Source organism: Labeo rohita, chromosome 7 (genome assembly GCF_022985175.1).
Source record: "Labeo rohita strain BAU-BD-2019 chromosome 7, IGBB_LRoh.1.0, whole genome shotgun sequence".
In the NCBI taxonomy this organism is placed as follows: domain Eukaryota; kingdom Metazoa; phylum Chordata; class Actinopteri; order Cypriniformes; family Cyprinidae; genus Labeo; species Labeo rohita.
This window is the reverse complement of record NC_066875.1, coordinates 40,898,472-40,924,395: the sequence shown is the minus strand read 5'-3', so window position 1 is coordinate 40,924,395 and position 25,924 is coordinate 40,898,472. Positions and strand designations below refer to the sequence as shown.

Sequence of the window (25,924 nt, the reverse complement as noted above, 5' to 3'; positions counted from 1 at the left end):
TGAAACTCATGTATTAAATAAATTCAGTGCACACAGACTGAAGTAGTTTAAGTCTTTGTTTCTTTTAATTGTAATGATTTTGGCTCACATTTAACAAAAACCCACTAATTCACTATCTCAACAAATCAGAATATGGTGACATGAGAATCAGCTAATCAACTTAAAACACCTGCAAAGGTTTCCTGAGCCTTCAAAATGGTCTCTCAGTTTGGTTCACTAGGCTACACAATCATGAGGAAGACTGCTAATCTGACAGTTGTCCAGAAGACAATCATTGACATTCTTCACAAGGAGGGTAAGCCACAAACATTCATTGCCAAAGACGCTGGCTGTTCACAGAGTGCTGTATCCAAGCATGTTAACAGGTAGTTGAGTGGAAGGAAAAAGTGTGGAAGAAAAAGATGCACAACCAACCGAGAGAACCGCAGCCTTGAGAGGCTTGTCAAGCAAAATCGATTTAAGAATTTGAGTGAACTTCACAAGGAATGGACTGAGGCCAAAACATCAAGAGCCACCACACACAGATGTGTCAAGGAATTTGGCTACAGTTGTTGTGTTCCACTTGTTAAACCACTCCTGAACCACAGACAATGTTAGAGGCGTCTTACCTGGGCTAAGGAGAAGAAATGGACTGTTGCCCAGTGGTCCAAAGTCCTCTTTTCAGATGAGAGCAAGTTTTGTATTTCATTTGGAAACCAAGGTGTCAGAGTCTGGAGGAAGGGTGGAGAAGCTCATAGCCCAAGTTGCTTGAAGTCCAGTGTTAAGTTTCCACAGTCTGTGATAATTTGGGGTGTAGTGTCATCTGCTGGTGTTGGTCCACTGTGTTTTTTGAAAACCACAATTGGTTTTCAATTGGTGGGTTTTTGTTAAATTTGAGCCAAAATCATCACAATTAAAAGAACCAAACACTTAAACTACTTCAGCCTGGGTGCATTGAATTTATTTAATACACAAGTTTCACAATTTGAGTTTAATTACTGAAATAAACAAACTTTTCTACGACATTCTACACTGTGTGCATAATTATTAGGCATGTTGATAATCTGGTCATATTTTTTTCCCAAGCACATTTTACCAATTCCAAACCACAACAATCTTAATAACTACTATTAATTTTGTATTTAATCATTTGTAAGTGATATATGTCCGTGAAGGCTGGAAGTGAAAAACTCCTTATATTCAGGTGTGCATAATTATTAGGCATGTTTTCTTTTACAGATAAAATGAGCCAAAAATGATATTTAACCCAGACTGAAAAGTCCAAATTATTAAATGCCCTTGAGATGAATGCAATACTAATGCATTACAAGAATTTGCAAAGTTAAGGCTTGACCATTGGACAGCGAAATGCTTGTTGAGTCTGCATGGTCAGAAAAAACAGGTGGAGAAGAAAAGATGCATGTTAACTGCAAAAAAATTAGGAATTAAGGTGAAGAATTAGGTGTGACACCATCAGGAACCGTTTAGTCTCCAGTGCCACCATTTTCCAGAACTGCAACCTACCTGGAGTCTTCAGCAATACAATGTGTCAGGTTCTCAGAGACTTTGCTTGGTAAAAAATCCTAAGAAATGTCCCTGACTTAATAAGAATAACAAGCTGACGTGTTGTGAAATACATGAAGACAGTTTTTTTTTTTTTTTTCTTTTTTTTTTTTTATAGGCTTTATAGACAGATAAGTTGAGAGTGACTCTTGAAGGACAAGCATCACATTCTCTTGTACCTCTGATTCAAGAATTTATCTTCCAAAATCTGGCAGTAAGTTTTGGGAGTTCATTTTAGTCCATCTCTGCAAGTCAGACTTTTCAGGATAGGAGACTAAACATGAACTCCCAAAATGTACTGCCAGATTTTGGAAGATAAATTCTTGAATTTTTTTATAAATATACATTTTTTTTTTTATTTTTTTATAAAGTTTTAGTCTTAGTTACCTAACCCTGTAAAGGAGCAATAGGTTTTTTTTCCCCCTGATGTCTACCAAATGTTTTTAAGGTAGCTGATTTCAAACGTTCATATTTGTTTTCTTTAAACTGTTGCTTAACCATAACCTAAAGGTGAAAGCATAACATAAATTCAGTGAGCATAAAGATGCTGACGCCTGCAATAGCGCCCTTTGTGGCACCGCTGAGAATGTGACACTGTGTGCTTGTAATATTGAATGTGATAATGTCATGCACAGTCAAGTTTGCATTGGTATTTTTTTGCATTCACATGCTTGCCTTTATTCTGCATAAAAAAAGTGTCAGTTACCATAAAAAAACACCTTTTGTTGCTTTTTCATTTAAATGTTACAGTTAATAAATGGGTTAGTGTAAGAATTGTCTCTTGGAAACTGGCATTGGTGCACCTGTAGTCCAAAACGTCTCATCCTCTTTATTTTCCGTCTTATTGAGTGTCAGAGAAAGTTTCTCCCAGGTGGTTGGCTGTCCTACTTTTCAGCTGTCTTGAGTTTGGATGTGTACGTGTAAGCACGTGAACGAGAGCGAGAACGAATCGATAAATCAGAGGGGGTAATTTTCAGAAGGACGAGATGTCGTCTGGCAGGGAGAGACGGGTCTGAGCCGCCGTAATGTCATTTCATAACTCACACAATTGATCTGTACTTTAACACCCAGCAAAACAAACAGACTGGGTTAGATTAAGGGGCAAAAAGAAAGAGAGGGATGGTTTCTGCCACTGGCTAGGTGGAGGAGAGGAGAAGTGAATTAGAAGAAAGCTAAATAAAGGTTGTCACAGGATGATCCATCATATGCTATGGCTTTTCAGTCCCGCGGTTACACCTGAGTAGCGTAAGGATGCTAGAGTAGGCTGTTGAGGGAAGCTTGTTTCACAGTTCTTGAAATAATCTTACTAAAAAGAAAAGATTTGCTTTATGATTGTTGCCTGGTGTTAACAGGTCCACTGCTTAAAGGGATAGTTCACCCAAAATCAAAATTCTGTCACTATATTTGTCCTTCAAACCCCATTTGACTTTTTTTTTATTTTTTTTTTCCCCTCCTGTGGAACACCAGAGGAGATTTAGAAGAATGTCTGAGCTGCTTTCATACAATGAATGTTGATGGGGAATATGACTGTCTGACTCAAAAATTAAATCAACAAGTAAAAGCAACATTAAAACATCATGAAAATAGTCCAAATGACATTGGTACTTTCGGTACTGAAATTTTAAAAACGTCCATTTCCCGCTCACATTTGAGCGCTGTTGAGCCGATTTTTAAACATCGCTGATTGGCCATAATGTTCACTTGTTCAACAGACATGACTGTGATTGGCTACAATGATAAGCGCTTCACGCTCCTCACCTCACCGGAATGCGCATACGCGTCATTATAAACTTGTTAAAGTGTCTTAATTTAAAATTAATAAATAAATTTAATAAATCTTAATTTGTGGTAACTTGTGTTAATTTGTATGAATGAAGATCTTACGGGTTTGGAATGACATGAGGGTGAGTAATTTCATTTCCCTTTACTATCCCTTTACTCTATCACCATGTTGTAGTTCACTTCACATTGGGTATATATTGTGTGTTTGCAGCAAGCCAGACATCATATATACTAGCAGATAAAGGAAAATAATGGTATGTCTCCTTCAGTGATGGGGACAAAGGTCTTGTGTAGATGTCTTCAAAATTCTCTGGCATTAGCCTAGTGGTTAAAGATCAGAGCTTGAGAACAAAAGGTTGCAGGTTTGAACCTCTCAAGCGGCAGGCCTTGAGCTATCACCACTGCACCCTTGAACAAGGCACTTAACCCCAGGCTGTTCCAGGAGGATTGTTCCTGTAATAAGTTCATGGTGTTCTGTAGAGCAGCTGTCGTGTGAAAGTCATGGAAATTAATTATACAAGCCCTGGTCAAAAATGGCAATTCTGTCATCATTTTCTCACCCTTGTGTGATTCCAAACCTTAATTATTTCTTTCTTCTGTAGAACCTAAAATAAGATATTCTGAAAAAAAAATATTTTAAGATGCAATTCTCGCTATTAACAAACCATTAACTATGAATTTTGTCTCAATAAATTGCTTATTAGTAAGTAGCAAAGTGATGTTAAGTTTAGGTATTAGGTAGGATTAGGGATGTAGAATATGATCATGCAGATTGTGCTTTATAAGTACTAATAAATAGCCAATATGTTATGAATAGGCATGCTAAGCAACTAGTTAATAGTAAGAATTGTTCCCTATATATAAGTGTTACCCCTGTTTTCTTGTCCAAAAAAAAAGTCAATGGGATGACTTGCAGCGTTGGTTTTTGGAAATATTTTTTCCATTCATTTTCCCTATAGAGATTTTTAAAAAGTCTTTGTTAAAATGTTAAAAGGCATGAACCAGACAAACCAGCTACAAGGTGAATCACAACATTACAGGCTTTTTTTTTAAGCAATACAGTGTTTCGAACAAAAATCGTACAAAATGATAAATGTGCAAGACACTTAAAGGAGAACTCCACTTCCAGAACAACAATTTACAAATAATTTACTCACCCCCTTGTCATCCAAGATGTTCATGTCTTTTTTTCTTCAGTTGTAAAGAAATTATGTTTTTTGAGGAAAACATTTCAGCATTTTTCTTCATATAATGGACTGATATGGTGCTGATATGGTGGTGATTTTGAACTTCCAAAAGGCAGTTTAAATGCGGCTTCAAACGATCCCAGCCGAGGAAGAAGGGTCTTATCTAGCGAAACGATCAGTTATTTTCATTTTAAAAAATACAATTTATATGCTTTTTAATGCCAAATGCTTGTCTTGTCTTATTCTGCCTGGACTGTTTTTGTTCCGGTTCATGACAGTTAGGGTATGTCGAAAAACTCCCATTTCCCAGTTCAGGGAGAGAAAGACAAGATGAGCCTTTGAGATTAAGGAGTATTTAAATAGTATTTTTTTAATGAATATAACCGATCGTTTCTCTAGATAAGACCCTTCTTCCTCGCCTGGGATCGTTTGAGGCCCCATTTGAACTGCTTTTTGAAAGTTCAGTATCGGGGCACCATAGCAGTCCATTATATGGAGAAAAATGCAGAAATGTTTTCCTCAAAAAACATAATTTCTTTACGACTGAAGAATGAAAGACATGAACATCTTGGATGACAAGGGGGTGAGCACATTATATGTGAATCTTTGTTTTGGAAGTGGACTTTTCCTTTAACGGCATCAGTAAGGGAAAGAACTACAATCCCATGAAACACTGCAAATGAGATAAGTTAATTAAAAACATGTTAAAATATAAAACTATTCATCTAAAGCTGTTGATTTATATCTATAGATATAAATTTGCTTTATGATTGCAATATATTTGAAGTTTAAACCATAATTTGGCACAATTTACTTGCTACGTCTCAGCAACTTGCTGGAATTTTCTGCACAGCATCATGGGTAATGTAGTTTTTCACCACTAATTTCACTGTCAAACATTTATTACCCTTATGAAGGCGAGTTAGCAGCAACGCATCGGTGCACAAATGGGGTCATCGGATGCCCATTTTCCACAAGTTGATATGATTCTTTAGTGTCTTAATGAGAAGTCTATAACATACTTTGGTTAAAATTTCTCAGTGGTAGTGTAAAAAACACGCTTTTTACCTTGCCATTCTTTTGCATGTTCCTTTAAATGCTAATGAGCTTTGCTCACCCCGCCTCTCTCTTCTAATGTTTAACTTACTTTAGCCGCATTTAGCTGCGAAACTTGCTAGCTAGCACATTATTAAGAAAGGTGATTTTCAAAGATGCGTAAAAAACCCCTTATACTCACTTCTGCTGTAGGTGGAGCTGGATCACAAATGATTTGCGTGAACATAGGCGCATTTATGTAGATCGCAGAGTGCATTTCCTTCAAAAACTAAAGTAACGTTAATCCTCTGCATCTTTAGCAGCTCAGATGTCGGTAGCAAATGATGACTGGTATGTTCATTACATCCAACAACAAAACACCTCAGTTGCTCAATCATGTGAATGAAGGCTTTTTATTTTTTCACGCTACTTGAGTGCCTTGGATTTATGAGTATTTTAATGATACAAAAGAATCCTGCATCCAAAGAGCACTGATTCATTGATCTTTACAGCCCAGCAGCATTTTTTGCATTTTTTTTTGTTATTTTTATTTATTTAAAAAAAAAGTTGAAATAATGCCAAAAGATGGCTTCAACAAAAGCCTATACCGTCACTTAACAACTTTAGAACTCACAGTAGGTCTGTTTTAAAGGTTTGTTGTTAAAAATCAGTTCCCCTATGGAGAAAATTAGTTTTTACTTTCAGAACCTGACCGTTGCACAGGTTTGTAATGACATGAAGGTGAATAAATGTATCGCTTTAAATAAAGTCACCCAACTCTGATATGGTAGACTGCAGATGTGGATGTTAGTTGTACAAACTTTAACTTGCTGAACAGGATTTAGGATGCTATATCATGCAGCATCCTAAATGATGTACCGTTTATGTCGGCGTTTATCTGGTCAACTGCTTTTTTTACATTAACATAATGGTTTGAACTTTCAACTTAAGGTTGATTTGAAGAGTGTTTTGATATTTAGCACATTTGGGAAGCGATGAGCTGCTGTGTGTGGTGATGGTCAAGTTGAATTAATGGCAGATCCCATCTTGGGTCTCATTATCTCTTGATAGCAGTCTCACCTGTCGCAGAAAAAGACAGCTGCAATCACTCACTCCGTCCGCATCTTATAGCTGCCTACCACACACGCACAAACAAACCAACATACATACACATACACTGAAGTACCCTGATACTCTTGCCTAAAAATGAAAATTCTGTCGTTAATTATTCACCCTCATGTTGTCCCAAACCTGTAAGACCTTTGTTCATCTTAGGAACACAAATTAAGATATTTTTGATGAAATCGAAGAGGTTTCTGACCCTGCATAGACAGCAACGCAGTTTTATTCTCTTCCATGTCAACAATTTCTTCTCTTCCATGTCAGTTTCCACTGCACATTTATAGTTTACAGTTAGAGGAATGCACACTTATGTTGATCCACCAATGTCACATGGACTATTTTAATGATGTCCTTACTACATTTCTTGGCCTTGAATGTGTCAGTTGCATTGCTGTCTATGCAGGGTCAGAAAGCTCTCAGATTTCATCAAAAATATCTTAATTTGTCTTCCAAAAATGAACGAAGGTCTTTCAGGTTTGGAATGACATGAGGGTGAGTAATTAATGACAGAATTTTAATTTTTGGGCCAACTATCCCTTTAAGTGCAGAGAAATAAATGTTGTGTTGAGGGAAATTGCAAGGAAACTCGCTCTTTGAGCAAAAGGATTCTTCATTTCCTGACATTCTCAGATTTTGACTGCATCATGGTTTCCCTTTTCTTCTGTGTTACACCATGATGCATTTAACTTGTGTTTCCCACAGTGCCCACCTGGATCTGTCACCGATCCACAATGAAGCTTTCAAGCATCTATTGTCCCTCTAAAATTAATCGTGGAAATGTAGGGCTTGCCTCATTTGAATATGCCTGTACAAAATGGTACGTTTACTACTCGTCTGTATTCATATGCAAATCAGGCTTTTTCACACTCGATCCACACAGAGTGGAACAGTTTTGCCCCTAGTGTTTTGATTTATTTCACAAACTATGCTTTATTAACAGTCGCGTTTAGTGTAGTGTTATGGTCATTTATCTTAATGTCTTTTAATGGTTGCCCGCACATAACGCATCTTTTTGTTTTCCTTTAATTTTTTTCTTTAGGTGGAGAGGCAGAAACTTTTTAATTAAGCACAGACTGTTGGTTTTATTCATCTTGTGCTCTCTGTTCTCTTCAAGCCGTAACACCCAGATAACTTTATTTTTCATAAAGCATCAAATAGATTGCACACTTTGGTGCTAACTAGGGATGCACCAATATTGGAGTTCAGGATGATTATTATTTTCATATTACACATGATAACTGATAAGCAATGTTATCAAGCAGTGATGTTAAACTATTATTTTCAGCTAAACACAGCTTTGCTGTCCTTACTCTGACATGATCTTTAAAGGAGAAGTCCACTTCCAAAACAAAGATTCACATAAAATGCACCTTGTCATCCGAGTTGTTCATGTGTTTCTTTCTTCAGTCGTAAAAAAATTGTTTTTTGAGGAAAACATTTCAGCATTTTTGTCCATATAATGGACTGATATGGTGCCCCGATTTTATACTTCCAAAATGCAGTTTAAATGTGGCTACAAACGATCCCAAATGCGGTTGTAAACAATCCCAGCCGAAGAAGAAGGGTCTTATCTAGTGAAACGATCGTTTTTTTTTTTTTTCATAAAAATAATACAATTTATATACTTTTTAATGTCAAACGCTCGTCTTGTTTTACTCTGCCTGGACTGTTTTTGTTCCGGTTCATCACAGTTAGGGTATGTTGAAAAACTCCGATCTCATGTTCTCCCTCAACTTCAAAATCGTCCTATATCGCTTTTACCTTTTTTGTTAAGGGTGTTTGATCTTCTTTGCATGTTCACTTTGCAAAGACTGGATTGGTACTTCTGCAGCGATGTAGGATGATTTTAAAAAAGTAGAAATTTTCCACAAAAATATCAAGGCAGCACAACAACATGGTTTGTAAAACTGATAACTTTGTTGATTTGCTCAAAAAAAAAAAAAAAAAAAAAAAAAAAAAAAAACATTTTATGAAGGATCATGTGACATTGAAGAGTAATTGCTTTTCAGCTTTGCATTAACACTAATAATATAATATTTGTAATAATATTTCACAATATTAGTGTATTACGTTGCTATATAGATATCATATACACTACCAGTCAAAAATTTATGAATAGTAAGATTTTTTATGTTTTTTTTAAAGAAGTCTTTTGCTAACCAAGCCTGCATTTTATTTGAAAGAGTAAAACTTTGAAATATTTTTACTGTTTAAAACGGTTTTCTATTTGAATATATTTTAAAATGTAATTTGTTCCTGTGATTTCAAAGCTGAATTTTTAGCATCATTACTCCAGTCACATGAACAGAAATCATTGAAAACAGCTGATTAGAATTTTTTTTTTTCAGGTTTCTTTGATGAATAGTTTAGAAAAACAGCATTTATCTGAAATAGAAATCTTTTGTAATAGTATAAATGTCTTTATCATCACTTTTGATCAATTAAAAGCACCCTTGCTAAGTAAAAGTATTATTTTTTTATTATTATTTATTATATCTTTCCCCAAAACCTGACCAAGCTTTTGAATGGTATAGTGTATAATGTTACAGTTAGCTTTTTATTTCAGATAAATACTGATCTTTGGATCTTTCTGTTCATCAAAGAATCCTGAATAAAATGTACTCAACCGTTTTAAATATTGATGATGATGATGATGATGATGATACTACTACTACTACTGCTACTACTACTAATAATAATAATAATAAATGTTTCCTGAACAGCAAATCTGCGTATTAGAATGATTTCTGAAGGATCATGTGACACTGAAGTAATGATGAAAGTTTTACTATAATTACAGGAACAAATTACATTTTAAAATATATTCAAATAGAAAAGAGTTATTTTAAACAGGAAAAATATTTCAAAATTTTACTCTTTTTGCTGTACTTTGGATCAAGTAAATGCAGGCTTGGTGAGCAGAGGAGACTTCTTTAAATAACATTAAAAATCTTAGAATTAAAAAACATTTGGCTGGTAGTGTATATAGCTATATATATCATATATTCTATATATGTTTGACTATATGGTCACTTTATTTCCTCTAATGTCTCTCCTATAGTGGTGGAAAGATTAAAAATAGGAGGGGTACTTATTATAACATTAGTATTTATTTACTGTATATTAAATTGCGAAAGTAATTAGGTGAGTATTCAGATGTTAAATTCATTATACTGTGTAGTTTGAACCATTTATGTGTTTAGTGTTTCTGGCTTTGGATTTGTGGGATTGAGTGAGTGAGAAGTAGATTACACAGCCCCTGGGAGTTGGAATGATATTGTTGTACTGTAATTGAAAGGATTGTTCATTGAATGCTCATGACGTTGGCAGAGGCTGAATACTGCTGATGCCAGGTGTTTATAGACCAGAGATGGCCACTCTGGGCCAGACTAACACTATTCTCTCATGTTCACAAGAAACAAATTACAGCAGCATGATCTAAAACAGACTCGACTTAATTTACCCATGTTTCGACATTTGTTTGTTTTTGCTTTTTGGTTGAGAAGCACTTTTTTTTTTTTGCATGTGTCGTCTGAATCCTCACACTTACTTTATTGTTATGTGAACTGTAATTATATTACATATCATAATGAATCCTTTGCTTCAAATCTAAATGGGAAAAAGTAGCATTCATGTATGTGTGTCTCTGTGTGTGTGTGTTTATGGGGTAATTCGTTTAATGTGCATGAATGCTGCTGTCCAATTTTCATTAGCATTTCATTAGTTGCATTCATGTAATTCTGCCCCAGCTCCACATGGCTTAATGAATCAATCTGCATTTTGGCCACATTCAGCCATTAATGTTGCAGTGACTCTTTTTACCACCAGTGTGTGTTATTGGATCTTCTCTCTGTGGGATTTTACACAGTTATGTATAGAAAAAGTGCCTGTGAGTACTCACATTTTGCTTGTTGGGCTAGAAGTGGGATGTCAGCTTCTAGAAGTATTTTTTTTAATAAAATGTATTTCAGAAAGCAGCGTTTAAACCATATTTCAGCACACAATGGGAAATAATGGATCCATACACCATGAAAGAGGCTGGTGATTTCACTGATTAATTCTTTCACTACTAATAAATGATCAAACGCTTGGTGGGAGAAAAGAAAAAGAACTTTATTTTAGGATAACAACATTACAGACCAGTGTTGACTACTTTTTTCAGTACATTAATAAAATCTCAACTGCTTTCAAAACATTTTATTTTTTACAGCAACAAGCTACTTTTATTTAATGAGTAGTGGTGTAGCACGTTCAAATGCTATAGTGGTATTAAACACATTTGGGAAACGTTTTGAATGAGGATAATGTCAACCAGTGACAACTTCTCAATTTCTACAATTTCTCATAACAGTAAATTGCCAGAACATGCCTGTATTTTTTAAATAGTCCTATTTACACATTATCGCTTAACTGTAAATTACCAGTAAAGACTGTATGTGTGGAAGGGGCTATTCTCAGCAGAATTTACTTCTCATTAATGTTTTTTTCAATTTTAAAATGGAATTTTAAATTGAGATAATAATTTCAAAAACTTTCTTTTTTGTGCCAAGAATGTGCCAAGAACGTGCAACTCTGTGCGATTGTAGAATATATATATATATATATATATACATACATTAACATATGTCAAAAAACTCTCATGGGAGCACAGACTTAAGTTTGGTCTCATTTTAAAGAAGACCCATGGCAGATTATTGTTGAAGTAAAAATAAAGTTTTAAAAGTGAAACCAAAAAAAAAGTTACAGAGGTTTAAGTTTATGAAAATGCTTAATGAACAATATTTTATATAAAATATATATTTTTATTAAACATGTTAAAACCTGAACCTAAACCTGCTAGAAAATCAAAGCCATAAATCTAAACAAGTTGTGTTCCAAATTTGAGGTTGATATCTCAAAAAATGAGCTTTCAGTAAGATTTTGTTTGGGCACAGTACCAGATTTTTCCCATTAGATGCCAGCAGAACTCCACTAGTGTACACAGTGGTTGGATCTGTAATTTGCAGTATTTTTTCTCTCTCAAATATTACAAGCACATATACATTTTTTTTTTTTTGTTTTTTTTTTTTTATGACACACATGCAAACCACACTCTGACATCCATACAAACACACCCACACAATTATAGCTGCATTATTTATACAATATGCAGAAGCAGAAAACAGGAATAAAGTGAGTTTTTGCTTTATTGACCAAAGCTGAATAAAATGGCACCATCTGATTAAAAGGTAAAAATTTAAATTTTGAAGTCTTGCCAACAGAATGAAAGTCTAATAACAAAATTGCATCATTTTACAGTTAAATGGCACTGTGATTAAAAATAGCAGTTTTAATGGGTTTCAGTGGGGACATAGCACCTAGTGCAAAACTGATTTATTAAAGGAAATGGGGGTGAAATAGTAAAATTCCAATAAAAATACACACCTGTGCCAAAATTTATGCACCTGGCAATAACACAGGCAAAATTATCAAAAAAAGAAAAAGGAAAAAAAGAAAAGGACAAAAATGTCTAAAAGGCCGCACAAGGGTTAAGCTCACTAGGGCTTGCATTTATTTGATCAAATCACAGTAAAATAGTAATATTGTGAAAAATGATCACAATTTTCTAGTTTTCTGAATTTTTAAAAAGTAATTTATTCTTGTGATGGAAAGCTGAATTTTCAGCATCATTAATCCAGTCTTTAGTGTCTTGATTTTCAGTTAAAAAAGTATTGAAAACTGTGTTGGTGTGCTGCTTATTTTTTATGGAAATTTCAATAGTTTTTAGCATTATTTTATGAATAGAAAGGTCAAAAGGACAGAATTGCAAAAAGTGCAGAAAGTCTTTACTGTGATTTGCTGTAATGCATCCTTGTTGAATAGAAGTATCAATTTATTTAACAAAAAATAAAAAAATAAATAACTTACTGACCCCCAAATTTTGAATGGTTGTGTGTATGTACACAGCATCCCCCTTCTCTTCTCTCTCTCTCTCTCTCTCTCTCTCTCTCTCTCTCTCTCTCTCTCTCTCTCTCTCTCTCTCTCTCTCTCTCTCTCTCTCTCTCTCTCTCTCTCTCTCTCTCTCTCTCTCTCTCTCTTTCTGTCGCTCTCTGTCTCTCTCTCTCTTTCTCACTGCAGTGGAGGCAGCCGCCTGTGAAATTGGGTTCTAAATTACACCATGGAGAAGCTTAGCCATCACTCTAATGCTAAGTCCGTTTAAAAACGACCCAGAGAGATCCAGTGCGAGTCGCTGTCACAGCATGGTTTTTTGAGAGTGGCCCAGCGCCAGTTGACCTCAGCCTGTGAGCACAGAAGTGCCTGTGTGACCTTTTACAGCATTCGACTTTTCAATACAACATCATGAGAGGAAAACTTTGGGCAAATGCCTTTGCAATTAGTACAGAAATGAATTGGCACCTTACCTAATTTTTTTGAACCAATATGGCAGAACTAAATAACTAAAGGAAAGTGTTTTATGCACATCAGAGCTGTCGTTTCCACACTAATATACACATTATGCAAGATAGGCACATGAATGCTTTGGTGATAAAGAACATCTTGTTGTTCCTATTCACTTTTAGACTTCCACGTAACTTTTGCACCAACTAGACAGCAGAAGACCACGCTGATGAAGAATGTTACCTCTCATTCTAGGTACATCCATCACGTCTGTCTTCTGTAATTGATTATGCCTCTGTTTTAGATTACTCTGAGCAAGCATGAAGTAGCCTTGTTTCACTCATGGCTGTCTGTGCCGCTGTCCAGAATGAGGCCAGTGAGGTGCGGTTGAGCGGTAATAGAATAATTCAGGAGGTGACGTGTCAACTACTCATGCAAAACCAGTGTCAGTGAGGGGTCAGTGCAATAAAACGGGATGCTGGGTGGCCATGCATATGTTTAAAAAGGGTGCTGTGTAGGGATGCAACAATACAGTTAGTTCACGGTTCAATACGTACCTTGGTTTTTAACTACGGTTTTCGGTTCGGTTTGGTTCTGATATCTTGTCACTTCAGTGTGTTTTCTTTTTGCAACAAATTAACAAAATACTCCCGTAAACCTCTGTACACCAGAAAAAGCGTGGTTTAGTATACGTCTGCTTAATTTTTCTTTTGAGAGAGTTATTATTTTTTAGATTTTTATGCAAAATAGAATGGGTTTCATTCATACTGGATGCCAGTTGGCGCCCTTATGCAGAAAATCCACATATGCGTCAGAAGTATCACTGATGACGTTCCAGTTTCTCTAATATGGATAATAGTGATGGGAAGTTCGGATTATTTCACCGACTCGAACCTATGAGTCTCGTTCAGCAAAATGAATTAATCTTTTTTCGAGTCATTTCGTTCATTTTAGCAAAATGTAATAAAAATGTTACGTGTTACTTCCCTAACACATCTACTGCTTACACAAACGTTGATCTCACTACATACAAGACAAAACTATAATGCTATAAGAAACAGAAAAGATTAATTCATTGTTTATCTGTGTCTTTAGTCTATGATTAGCTCACCTCACCACTCATCTGAGAAGTTTTCGGGTTTGAGTCGTTCGCTCAGTGTGAGCCGGAAAAAGAATTGATTAGTTAATTGGGTTTGATTTGTTTTTTCATCACGTGACAGCCCCATAAGATGAATGAACGACTCCAAAAACCCAAAGACTCGAAACAGGTATGCTAATTCCAGCACAGAACCTAATAAGGTGTTGCACATGCACGACTAAAAGAATCACTCCCCAAGACGACTTGTTCGCCCCGAGTCACATTAAAGATTCGTTCAAAATGAACGAATCATTTAAGAACAACCCATCACTAATGGATAAAGGCATCGCTATTGCTGTAACTGAATAAAAACAAGATATAATGTTAAAAGTTTTGAATGATGAAATGTAAGGACAATAAACACTCAACTGCAATAATATATAGTTTATCTGTGTTCTTCAAGCCAAATCGTGTATCGACATACATAGAATATGAGTATAGAATTTATTGTTTGGCTCATTCTGTGATAAGAATCCACATCAGATCACATAAGGAAGTTATTTCAAACACTGGACTGATGTTGTGAACCAAAAACAAGTTATAATGTTTTTTTATAACTTCTATTTTTTAACTCTTTTGTTGGACAACAGGTTTAGAAAGGCTTATCATTGCATGTCATTAGAATGGAAGATGCTCTGCGTGTGTTGCTTTTTCAAATGTAAGTGGGGAAGCGTTTCCTCATTTCAGCATGTGAAATCCGGGAGAAATAAAACAAGGAAGTTATTTAAATACCAAACCGAAAGACCGCTATTCACAAGCGCATATTGAACCGTGTATGTCGTACCGAACGGTTCGATATTATTATATTGAGTATTGTGACATCCCTAGTTCTGTGTGAAGGTGTCAAATCTAGAGGTCTTGTGTTTGATATCGGTTTGATTGTGTTTGTGGATGCATGTTAGGGAATGTGTGAGAGCTGGAGGGGAATGATAAATGCCAAATATTAGTCTTGAAACGTAAAACTTTAAAAAACAGAAAATGTGGATGGTGTTTGCTCATGCGGAAGTCCGGACTGCAAGGGGGTCGCTAAGGGATATTGAGTATATGTATTTTTACACATTAAACAGTTTCCTCCCCGTTTTGTCATTTTTCTAGGGCTACTTCCTGCTGTTTGAGTCAATGCTGGACTCTGTGCTGTACGCCAGGGATCGGTACCTTGCAGAAGATGGTTTGGGTGAGTCACGTGTGCACGTTTCAGCTTTTTTACCTTCCCATTCTGAGATAGGGGTATCTGGGAGGTCCTTGGCCAGACCTACCAATTGTTTTTTTTACTGATGGGACACAGTGAGCCAATCCCTCATAGTGAGGTTTTATTTTCAAGGTCTATCAAACAGACTTCATTTATTTTAATAGGAGGATTCCATACAGAGTGAATCAGGGCTGTCCGAAACAATGAAAGATGAGTCAGTGTGTGTGTGTTTGTTTTCCCTGCGGGGACATTTTAAGGAGGTGTTATCATGAAAATGGTGTGGTGTTGAATATTGTTTCGCCTCCCCCTTTATCCGAACCATGACCACTGAAAACATGGAGGCGTGTTAATGTGCCCTTAAGCGGATAAATAAACACACATACATACATGCAGACTATGACCATTAAATATAACACATATATTTAACCATTATATATATGTTTTTACTGTTTTTACACTGTTCCTAAGTATAAAGTAAAAACACGTTTGTTTCATAATATTTAATGCAGCAAAACTTTAAGCAGGTAATTCAAAAATTACCTTTTTAGTTCCGATTAATTCACACATATAATAAATTGTAAAAAAAAATTTGATTTGTTGATCTTGATTAATAAATGCAATTTTTTCTGAAAAATAATGTGGCATACGGTTTGAAACATTATTGATTTGTTCGGTTTTTAACTTATTGCAACTTCCAGTTGACCGTTCTGTATCTAGAAAATAAATAAATAAATATAAAGAATAAAATAATATTAATATAAATATAATTAATATGATAATAATAATAATAGTAATAAAATAATTTAATTTAAGAATTTTCTTTTTGGTTTAGATTAAATGTCACACATATGATAAATTCATATTTTTTTGCCACACATTTTTGTGTGTTAGAAAAAAAACTGTTTTTGTACTTTTTCTGTAAAATAATATGGTATACTTTTTCAAAAATATAAATTTATTTAATTTTCAACTCATTCTAACTTCCAGTTGATCATTCATTATCTAGAAAATATAAAATATATTATAAATAATAATAATAATAATAATAATAATAATAATAATAGTAAATGTATACACTGCCATTCAAAAGTTTGGGATCATTTATTTAAAGTAGAAATCTGTTGTATAAACAATATAAACTACAATTTAAAAAAAAATGTACTTTTTTTTTTTTTTTTTTTTTTTTTTTTTTTTTTTTTTTTTTTAAGAAACTAATACTTTCATTAATTTTATTAATACTTTTTTCAGTTAGATTTTGAAATATATTAAAATAAAAAAAACATTGTTTTGAACTGTAATAATATTTCAAAATATTTAATGTATTCATTTTTTCTGTATTTTTGATCACATAAATGCAGCCTTGATGACCATAAGAGAATTCTTTGAAAAACAATAAAAATCTTACTGATCCCAAACTTTTGAACTACAGTGTATAAATATATATTCAGTTCAGCTTAGGCTCATTTTATATTTGTGTAAGTCATGCCATTATGATCGTTCTTTCCACTCCAGTTTTGTAGAATCACCTTTCACACTTGCGTAGTTTACAGCATAATGCTCTGCCTACGTGTTTTCCAGGTGTTCTCTCTTATCTCACCCTGCATGCTGCTTTGCCTTTTACTACATATTGATTTGCGTCAATAAAACATAAATTAAACCAACTGCTGAATAACTAAACAGTCCTTGGGCCCTCACCTTCTAGGTGCCAGAAAACAAACATGTTTTTCTTTCATTGTTCGGGAAACTAAAGTCTGCCAAAGGTCGCGGACAATGTGGAAGTGGATGTTAAACATTCTGCATGTGTCTTGCGGCTCTGCGTCATTTTCTTGTCCACTGTGGAGGTTTAAGTGAACAGATGCTGAGGAGGTTCGTGGTACACAGCACTGTGCACAAGCTGACTGGATGAATTATAACTTCAAAGATCCTGACACAGGAGATGTTACACTCTCCTGATCTTTACGGCATCATGGGATTAAGGATGGGTAGGGTTGGTTAGGGATTTTTTAAAATTCTATTAACCATTCTTTAGTATGTAGTATTAAGTAGTATGTATTTAGATGGATGGATAGAATATTATTATTATTACAGTTTAAAATACCTGATTTTCTACTTTAATGTATTTTAAAATGTAATTTATTCCTGTGATGCAAAGCTGAATTATTATGCAGCACAACTGCTTTCAACATTGATTACTGTTTTCAGTATTTATTTAATATATTAATCTTTTGTAACACTTTAAATGTCTTTACTGTCGCTTTAGATCAATTTAAATCTGTTTTTGTAAGTCCATAAATGCACTTTTTTTTTCTGGAAAATAATATGACATGCTATTTAAAACATGATTGATTTATGATTTTCAGCTCATTCTAACTTCCAAATGATCATTCCTTATCTAGAAAAATATGTAAATATAAAAAATAAAATTATGAAACGTTAAATAAATTCAAGAATTTTCTTTTTAGTTTAGATTAATTGTCACATATAATTAATAGAAAATCTGTTTATGTAGCTCTATTCACTTTTTTGTTTTGGAAAATAATTGCCATTTGGTTTGAAACATTATTGATTTATGATTTTCAAGTCATTCTAACTTTTAATTAATCATTCCTTATCTGGAAAAAAATATACATTTAAATATAATAAAAATAATAATAATAATTATTAAAAATTAATTAAAGAATTCTTTTTAGTTTAGATTAATTGCTAATATATAAATAGAATTTTAGCCACATATTTTTGTGTAAGAAGTAAAAAAACTAAAACTGTTTTTTAAATTAATTTAATGCATCCTTGCTAAATAAAAGGAAAAAAAAAGCTTTAATAGCCCCAAAACTTTTGAATTGCAATGACTTCTATTAAATAAAAAAAAAAACTGTAATATTGTGAAATATTATTTAAATTTAAAATAACGGTTTTCTATGTGAAGATATTTTAAAATGTAACTTATTCCTGTGATGCAAAGCTGAATTTTTTTCAGCATCATTACTCCAGTCTTCAGGGTCAAGTGATCCTTCAGAAGTAATTTTAATATGCTGATTTATTATCAATGTTGAAAAAAAGTTTGTTGAAACCTGTGATGCTTTTTTTCAGGATTCTTTAATAGCTAAAAAGTTAAAACGAACAGCAGTAGAAAATCTTTTGTAACAATATAAACTACAATTTAAACGTTTTTAGTGAATGTTTATTCTTTCTTTTTGAAAGAAATGGATAGATAGATTTTTATTTTATTTCTAATGGTAGAAATACAAGCAGTGTTTTCATCACTAATATTTAGATATCTATATAATAGGTATTTTATGTAAATGTAATTTTCGTTAATAACAATATTGTATTTAACGTTTAAATATTTTTAGATATTTTTTTATTTAAAAAAAAATATTGACAGTAGTTTAAGTATTATAAAGATCATTTAAGGTATTTAAGCTACTACAGGACTTTTCAAAAATAAATAAATAAAAAAAGTCAGCTGCACTACAAGAAATTGCTTGCAAGACCACTTGTCATTCCTTTGTTGGCATATTTTCTGTTAAAGCAGGAAATTGAAAGGAAAAAAGCTGTCAATTGGCTTTATTTGCGTCACAGCCATGAACTATTTATACTTAATGCATGCATTTGGTATTAGGGGGAGGGACATTGTCATTCTAGTAGCTATTGGTCAAACATAAGGTGCATGTAGGATGAGTCATCAACATTTTTCTAGGAAAAGAAACATTGAACATTTTAAATCCATATATTTTCTAGGAAAGCCAAAAAGGCTGAATGGCACTGAATCGTCCAGTGAGGCAGCACGTTTCTATTTTTTAGCTCAGTCAGAAAGCCCGCAGCCATGTATACCTGGTGTGAAGCAGATTGATATAATGACCCATCATGTGGCAGCTCTGCACTGTGTCAGATCAACATTACTTACCCCTGCCACTATAACCTCGTTTTTCTCTCTCTCTCTTCTTTCATCTCTCCTTTATACCTCATATTATTAACCTTTCTCTTCATGCCGAAACGTGGCCTGTGCTTTCACTCTCTCATCACTGGATGCTTTTTTTTCCCACCCCCTGTTCCCACTACCCTCTTCTTCTTCACGGCTGCCCTCAAGAGGAACCGGAGGGGGGTGCTTGACAAACGGGCCATGAGCACCGAGTCGAGAAGGACGCAGATGTCAAAGCTATGAATCTTGGGACACTGCCTCCCCCTCGTCCCTCTTCTCTCTCTCTCTCTCTCTCTCTCTCTCTCTCTCTCTCTCTCTCTCTCTCTAGCCTCTGCTCCCCGCTCAGGTGCGGGACGGTCCCGTGTAGCACCCAATCAGCGCTCACCTGCGTCTCCCAAGACAATCACTCATAGCTCTGCTAATCAGAGAAAATGAGGTGACAAATTCACTCCAGGTGTGTGTGCGTGTGTGGTTTTTCACCCTACGTGACACTCGCAGGGTCACAGCGAAGGCTTTAAGGAACAGGCTGGAGGTTATAACTCGCCAGTCACGATCCTGTCACATGGGAGACGAGATTTTGATGGCACGCACTTTATTATGGTCCGTGAGAGTGGATGTGCACCCTTAACCCTTGATTAAAGGTCAGACAAAGTTGGTGAGATATAGTCCATCATGGATTTCTCTCTCTTGGACCTCGTCCAGGGCAGAGTTAATGGTACTGTCTGATCTGAAATAGCTGTTTTTGGTTTTTGATTTCCTTGTCTGTGTTTTAGTAAAAAGGTAGTTTAAAATACTCTTAAAATATCTTTTAGTTTAAAAGGTAGTCTCTTGTTCTCACCAAGGTTGCATTTATTTGATCAAAAGAACAGTAAAAACAGTAAATATTGTGAAATATTATTACTGTTTTTTTCTCCAGTCTTCAATGTCACATGATTCTTTAGAAATCATTCTAATATGCTGATTTGGTGCTTATGAAACCTTTCTTACTTTCAGTGTTGAAAACAGTTGTCCTGCTTAATATTTTTGTGAAAACCATTTTCTTCAGCATTCTTTGATTTTAGAAAGTTCAAATGAACAGCATTTATTTGAAAAAGATTTTTTGTAGCAATGTCAGTCTTTACTGTCGCTTTTGATCAGCTTTGTCACTTTAAGAATTTCACTTAAAGGAGAAGTCCACTTCCAGAACAACAATTTACAAATAATTTACTCACCCCCTTGTAATCCAAGATGTTCATGTCTTGCTGTCTTCAGTCGTAAAGACATTATGGTTTTTGAGGAAAACATTTCAGGATTTTTCTCCGTATAATAGACTTCAATTTGAACTTCCAAAATGCAGTTTAAATGCAGCTTCAAAGGGCAAAACGATCCCAGCTGAGGAAGAAGGGTCTTATCTAGCGAAACAATCTGTCTTTTTTTTTTTCCGAAAAATAAATCTAATTTGTACACTTTTTAAGCACAAAAGCTCATGTAGCATTAGCTCTGGGATGCGCGTCCATGACGCTACATAATATTGAATCACGTCGAAAGGTCCCGTTGACTGTAGGCGGAACTACAGACCCAGTGTTTACAAAGCGAATGCGCAAAGACAAAGTGCAAGTAAGTCAAACGCTGTTTACAAACAAAAAGGTACAGCGATGTTGGACCATTCTGAAGTTGTAGAAGAAAATGAGATGGAGTTTTTTGCCATACTCTACCTTTTTGAGCCGGAGTACACAGTCAATGAACTTAGATGTGATTCGTATCGTCATGGATGCGCATCCCAGAGCCTGTGCTACACAAGCTTTTGTGCTTAAAGAATGCAAATTTTTATTTAAAAAAAAAAAAAAAGACTGATTGTTTCGCTAGATAAGACCCTTCTTCCTCGGCTGGGATTAGAGCCCTTTGAAGCTGCATTTAAACTGCATTTTGAAAGTTCAAAATCAGGGCACCAATGAAGTCCATTAAATGGAGAAAAATCCTGAAATGCTTTCTTTAAAAAGCATAATTTCTTTATGACTGAAGACAGAAAGACATGAACATCTTGGATGACAAGGGGGTGAGTAAATTATTTGTAAATTGTTGTTCTGGAGGTGGAGTTCTCCTTTAATGGGATAATACACCCAAAAATGAAAATTACCCCATGATTTAATCACCCTCAAGTAGGGTTTTTTTTAATTAAACAGGTTTACTGAACAAATAGCTTTTTCTTTAAATAAATTTAATTATAATTAAAATTTTCTTAGGGATAAAAATCTTCCTCAGCTTATGTTCTGAACTACAGTGAGCCCTTTTACATTACTATAAGGTTATAATTAACAACAGAGCCCAAACTTAAACTTAATTACTATTTTTTTTATTAAATATAATAAATGACACTCAAAGCATTGTTTGCAAACATGTAAATTACACATACTTCAATTTTTAAATTAGCTTTTAAATTATAACATTTCTATTTGCTGTTGAAATATATTCATTTACACAGACTGTCATAACTTGTTTTGATTTGTTTGAACATACATTAAATAATTAAGACATCATCACTAACAGGGAAAAAGTAAGTAAAATATAAAGAGAATATAGTCTGTTTCACAAAATGCTCTTCCCTAGACTTGAAAATGACTTGTAAATGAAATGCTATGTGATATTTTGTTTATAAGCTGTTTTATTGACATTTTTCCACGGTTGCAACACTAATAAGTAAGGCATGAGATAACCATTCTTGTTTATTTCATGTTAAAAGTAGTAGTTAAGAGAAAGAGATGATCACACTCACTTGCGCTCCGCACTGCTGTTTAAACAAAGGTGTTTATACAGTGATCTGTCTAGCTACATAAAAGAGCACAGAAACAACATATATTGTTTGAATTTCCTGAAAAAATTGACATAATTTGATTGATTGAGTTTGTTTCTCATTCAGTGGTTAAACAGTGCTGTATTTGTTCGGTATGTACATGCGTATCAAACCAAAATGAGAATGTATGTGTAAGCTCGGATGAGAATATGCTAGTCTTGTGAGAAGAAGTTTTTTTTTTTACAGCAAAGGAAAACCAGTCTCCTCTTGTCTTATATTAAAATCCTCTAATATTTTTCTTTACAAATCCTCGTTTTGTACTTCTAATTCATGACCGGTGTTTTCTTTTGCTCTTTCCACTGCACTTTGTGCATACAACAGTTAATGGACGCTAGAGATTACCGTTGAAAAAGTTTTGAATGTGGATATTTTTCTTGCTCAAACACATCGATTTGCTTCAGAAGGCCTTTATTAACCCTCTGAAGCACTTTTTATGATGGTTGGATGCACTTTATTGGACTTCAAAATCTTAACAGCTGTTCACTGCCATTATAAACGTTGGATAAGCCAGAACATTTTTTGTCTCTCATTGTATTCGTCTGAAAGAAGAAAATCATATAGACATAGGTTGGCTTAAGTCTAAATAAATCATGGGGTAATTTAAATTTTTGGGTGAACTATCCCTTTAAGATTAAATGTATATTTTAATTTCATTTTTTAATTAGTACTGTTTATATCTTATATGGCACTAATTCCTTCAGCTGTCAGAAATATTTATGCATTTAGAGAAAAAGTCTAGTTGAGATCTAAATTATAATTATTTGAGTTAAATTCTTTTTGCTTAAATAAATTAGTTGGTTATTAAATCATGAACTAGATAAAGGTTTCACTAGTGCTATATCCATCTACAACCAGAAAAACATATATACTTCTAACTAGAAATAAAAGTATCATTGATGCAGTCACTTCTTTTTCTCAAGCACAGAGAGAATGTAACAAATACATACAGCATAAGTGTGAACACTGCAGCTTGTTTAGAATAAAAAATATTTAGTGTTACAATTACTCTGATTTTCTTCAAATTCTTATACAGCTAAAATGATGAAGAAGAGATGTTTTTGCACTTTCACGATCTCCTGATGGTAGCGTAGATATTAGTGGCGTCTGCTTTCTCCTGGAATGTGGAATAAATGCACTGCAGCTTTTGAGTTTGTGTCTGATACCCCAACATAACAGACATTAAGAACTGATGAATGCAGCGTTTTTACGATTATGACCATCGGCTGAATTTAGATTTTTTTTTTGCCAGAAGCATATGTATGGTAACCATTAACATCATCACACAGGGACATTTACAAGTGCTGGAAACGACTGAAACATTACTGAAAGAGTCTGTGGTTTACCATTTCATGATAGATGTGCTCATTATTGCACATTTGTGTAAAGGATGAGGTCTAATACGCCCACACATTGACCAGCCGTCTGTTACGCTGTAGCTATCAATTACATAAAACCACAATTTTGTAAAAACTAGTCATATTTTTAATGTTTAGTCATGTTATTTTGCTTCGCCTTTACTTGAAATACTCTTTGGTTTGGTTGGCTTTTCATCTGTATATTTTGAATGCATTTACAGTTAAATTGTACTTGTTTGTAAAGTGTTTTGATGAGTGCATTAATCCTGCTTATGCCTTGTCATAATTGTGGTGCATTCAGACTGCTGTTTCAAAGTAGTTTTGAAAGATTTTCCTTCTTTTCCTTTCTTTGATTCATGCCAGTGAGCCAGTGAGTCAAACATTCAGAGCTGGTATATTTAATGACAACAAGTTAATACGCAGTCAAAGTTTACAAATGTAGGACATTTAATTGGACTCATTTCGAGTTTAATGGACTCGAACCAGCATCCCTGGGAGCAGAATGGCCCAGATATGTCTAGATCATATGAGCGAACCACTGCACCAGAAATCTGAAAAGCTGCACATAAATCTTTTAATGGCTGTGACATGGCTTAGTGGTTAAAGTTGTGGACCGGTAAGCCAAAGGTTGTGGGTTCAAACCCCAGAAGGTGCGATTCAGGAGCTCAATTCAGGATGACTGTAGTAAAATATGTACCGCGAGTCACTTTGGATATAAAAGTGTCTGTTAAATGAGTAATGTTCTTGTCATGTGAAGTATTGACTCATGAGGGCTTCGTTTGACTCTCTACATATATCATATGTAAGCCCTGCAGTTTATTTCTTTTACTTACTTTCATGTATCATCTTTCTTCTCAGTCTTTCCAGACCGCTGCAACATCAGCCTGGCGGCAGTGGGGGACACTCAGAAACACAGTGACCGCATTGCATTCTGGGACAATGTGTATGGCTTCAAGATGACGTGTATGAAGAAGGCTGTGATACCAGAGGCGGTAGTGGAGGTACTGAAGCCTGAGACGGTCATTTCAGAGCCTGCAGTGATTAAGGTAAGAGGAGAGAACGTATTAGGGTCTTTCTAGAAAAGAGAATTATCAGCGAGTTAGTTAATTCTAAATGTCCCCTTGGGGATCAATGAAGTGTGTCATCTATCAAGATTTAATAGTGTGTCTTCAGGTAAAACATATTGTCTTGTGTTTGTGATGTTCCTCAAGTCGATCTAGATAAAAGCATGCTAAATTAACACACGTTTAAATAATATAACAGCACAGTAGTCTAGATGGTTTGGCCTCCATACACTATTGTTCAAAAGTTTGGGATCAGTTTTTTTACAAGAATGCATTACATTGTGACAGTAAAGACATTTGTTATTTCTATTTCTAATAAATGCTGTTCTTTTGAACTTTCAGTTCATCAAAGAATATGGAATACAAATATTTCCACAATTAAGCTTTAGTATTTGTTTTCAACATTAATAATAATAAATGTTTCTTGAGCACCAGATCAGCATATTAGAATGATTTCTGAAGGATAATGTGACACTGAAGACTGGAGTAATGATACTGAAAATTCAGCTTTGCATTACATTGCATTTTAAAATACATTGAAAAAGAAAACAGCTATTTTAAATTGTAATAGTATTTCACAGTATCACTGCTTTTACTGTAGTTTTTGAGAATAAGAGGCTTCAAAAACATTTTCAACAAACTTACCAAGCTCAAACTTTTGAATGGTAACGTACCTCAGTTCTAAATATTAAAATGATAGTTTACCAAAAAATGAAAATTGTCATTATTTACTGATCCTTAAGTTATCTGAAACCTTTCTGATTTTCCATTGAACACCAACACTGAATTTTTGGAAAATATTCAAGATGCTCTGTTTTATAAAACAATGGTGATTTATACTGTGATGCTTTCATTTTTTGGTAAACTGTCTCCATACCTGTCAACACTCCTGTTTTTTCAGGAATCTCCCATTTTTCACACCCATTTCCCACCCTCCTCCCATTCTGCTATTTCTCCCAGGAAATTCCTGTAATTTGTATGGCTTTGGTTTTATGAATAATCACGTCAATATATTATTCCAAGGTTATCCAGTTGCCAGACCTGGTATGAAACCCATCCGGCATTATGATCGGTCAGATCTCGTGTAACACAATTGACCCGTCACAAACAGCTTGATTGACAGGTGATCTGACCAATTATAACACAGAATCCACCATTCTGTCCGACAAACAAATCGAACAGGTGAATAGATTAATTTTGGTGGAATTAAACTTGAAAAATTGTGCATACTGATGTTTTTCTGTGATTGAAATAAAATGCATTCTGATGTTCATTTGTTCTTTACGTAAAAAAAAAAAAAAAAATGATCGGTTTGCATGTCATTGATCTAATAAGGCAATACAGTGATCTGTCATGGCACACTTAAAAAGCCACACAACA

The 25,924-nt window shown here is 34.5% G+C and overlaps 1 protein-coding gene across 2 annotated transcripts in view; it reads left to right on the top strand.

Moving 5' to 3' along the window:
• prmt3 (protein arginine methyltransferase 3) overlaps positions 1–25,924 on the top strand; it is a 70,673-nt gene that overhangs the window by 18,068 nt on the left and 26,681 nt on the right. For both annotated transcript variants that reach the window (XM_051114988.1, XM_051114989.1), the window contains exons 11-12: positions 15,280–15,358; positions 24,339–24,526. In XM_051114988.1, the coding sequence (XP_050970945.1) occupies positions 15,280–15,358; positions 24,339–24,526 (267 nt within the window). The remainder of the gene's footprint in view (positions 1–15,279; positions 15,359–24,338; positions 24,527–25,924) is intronic.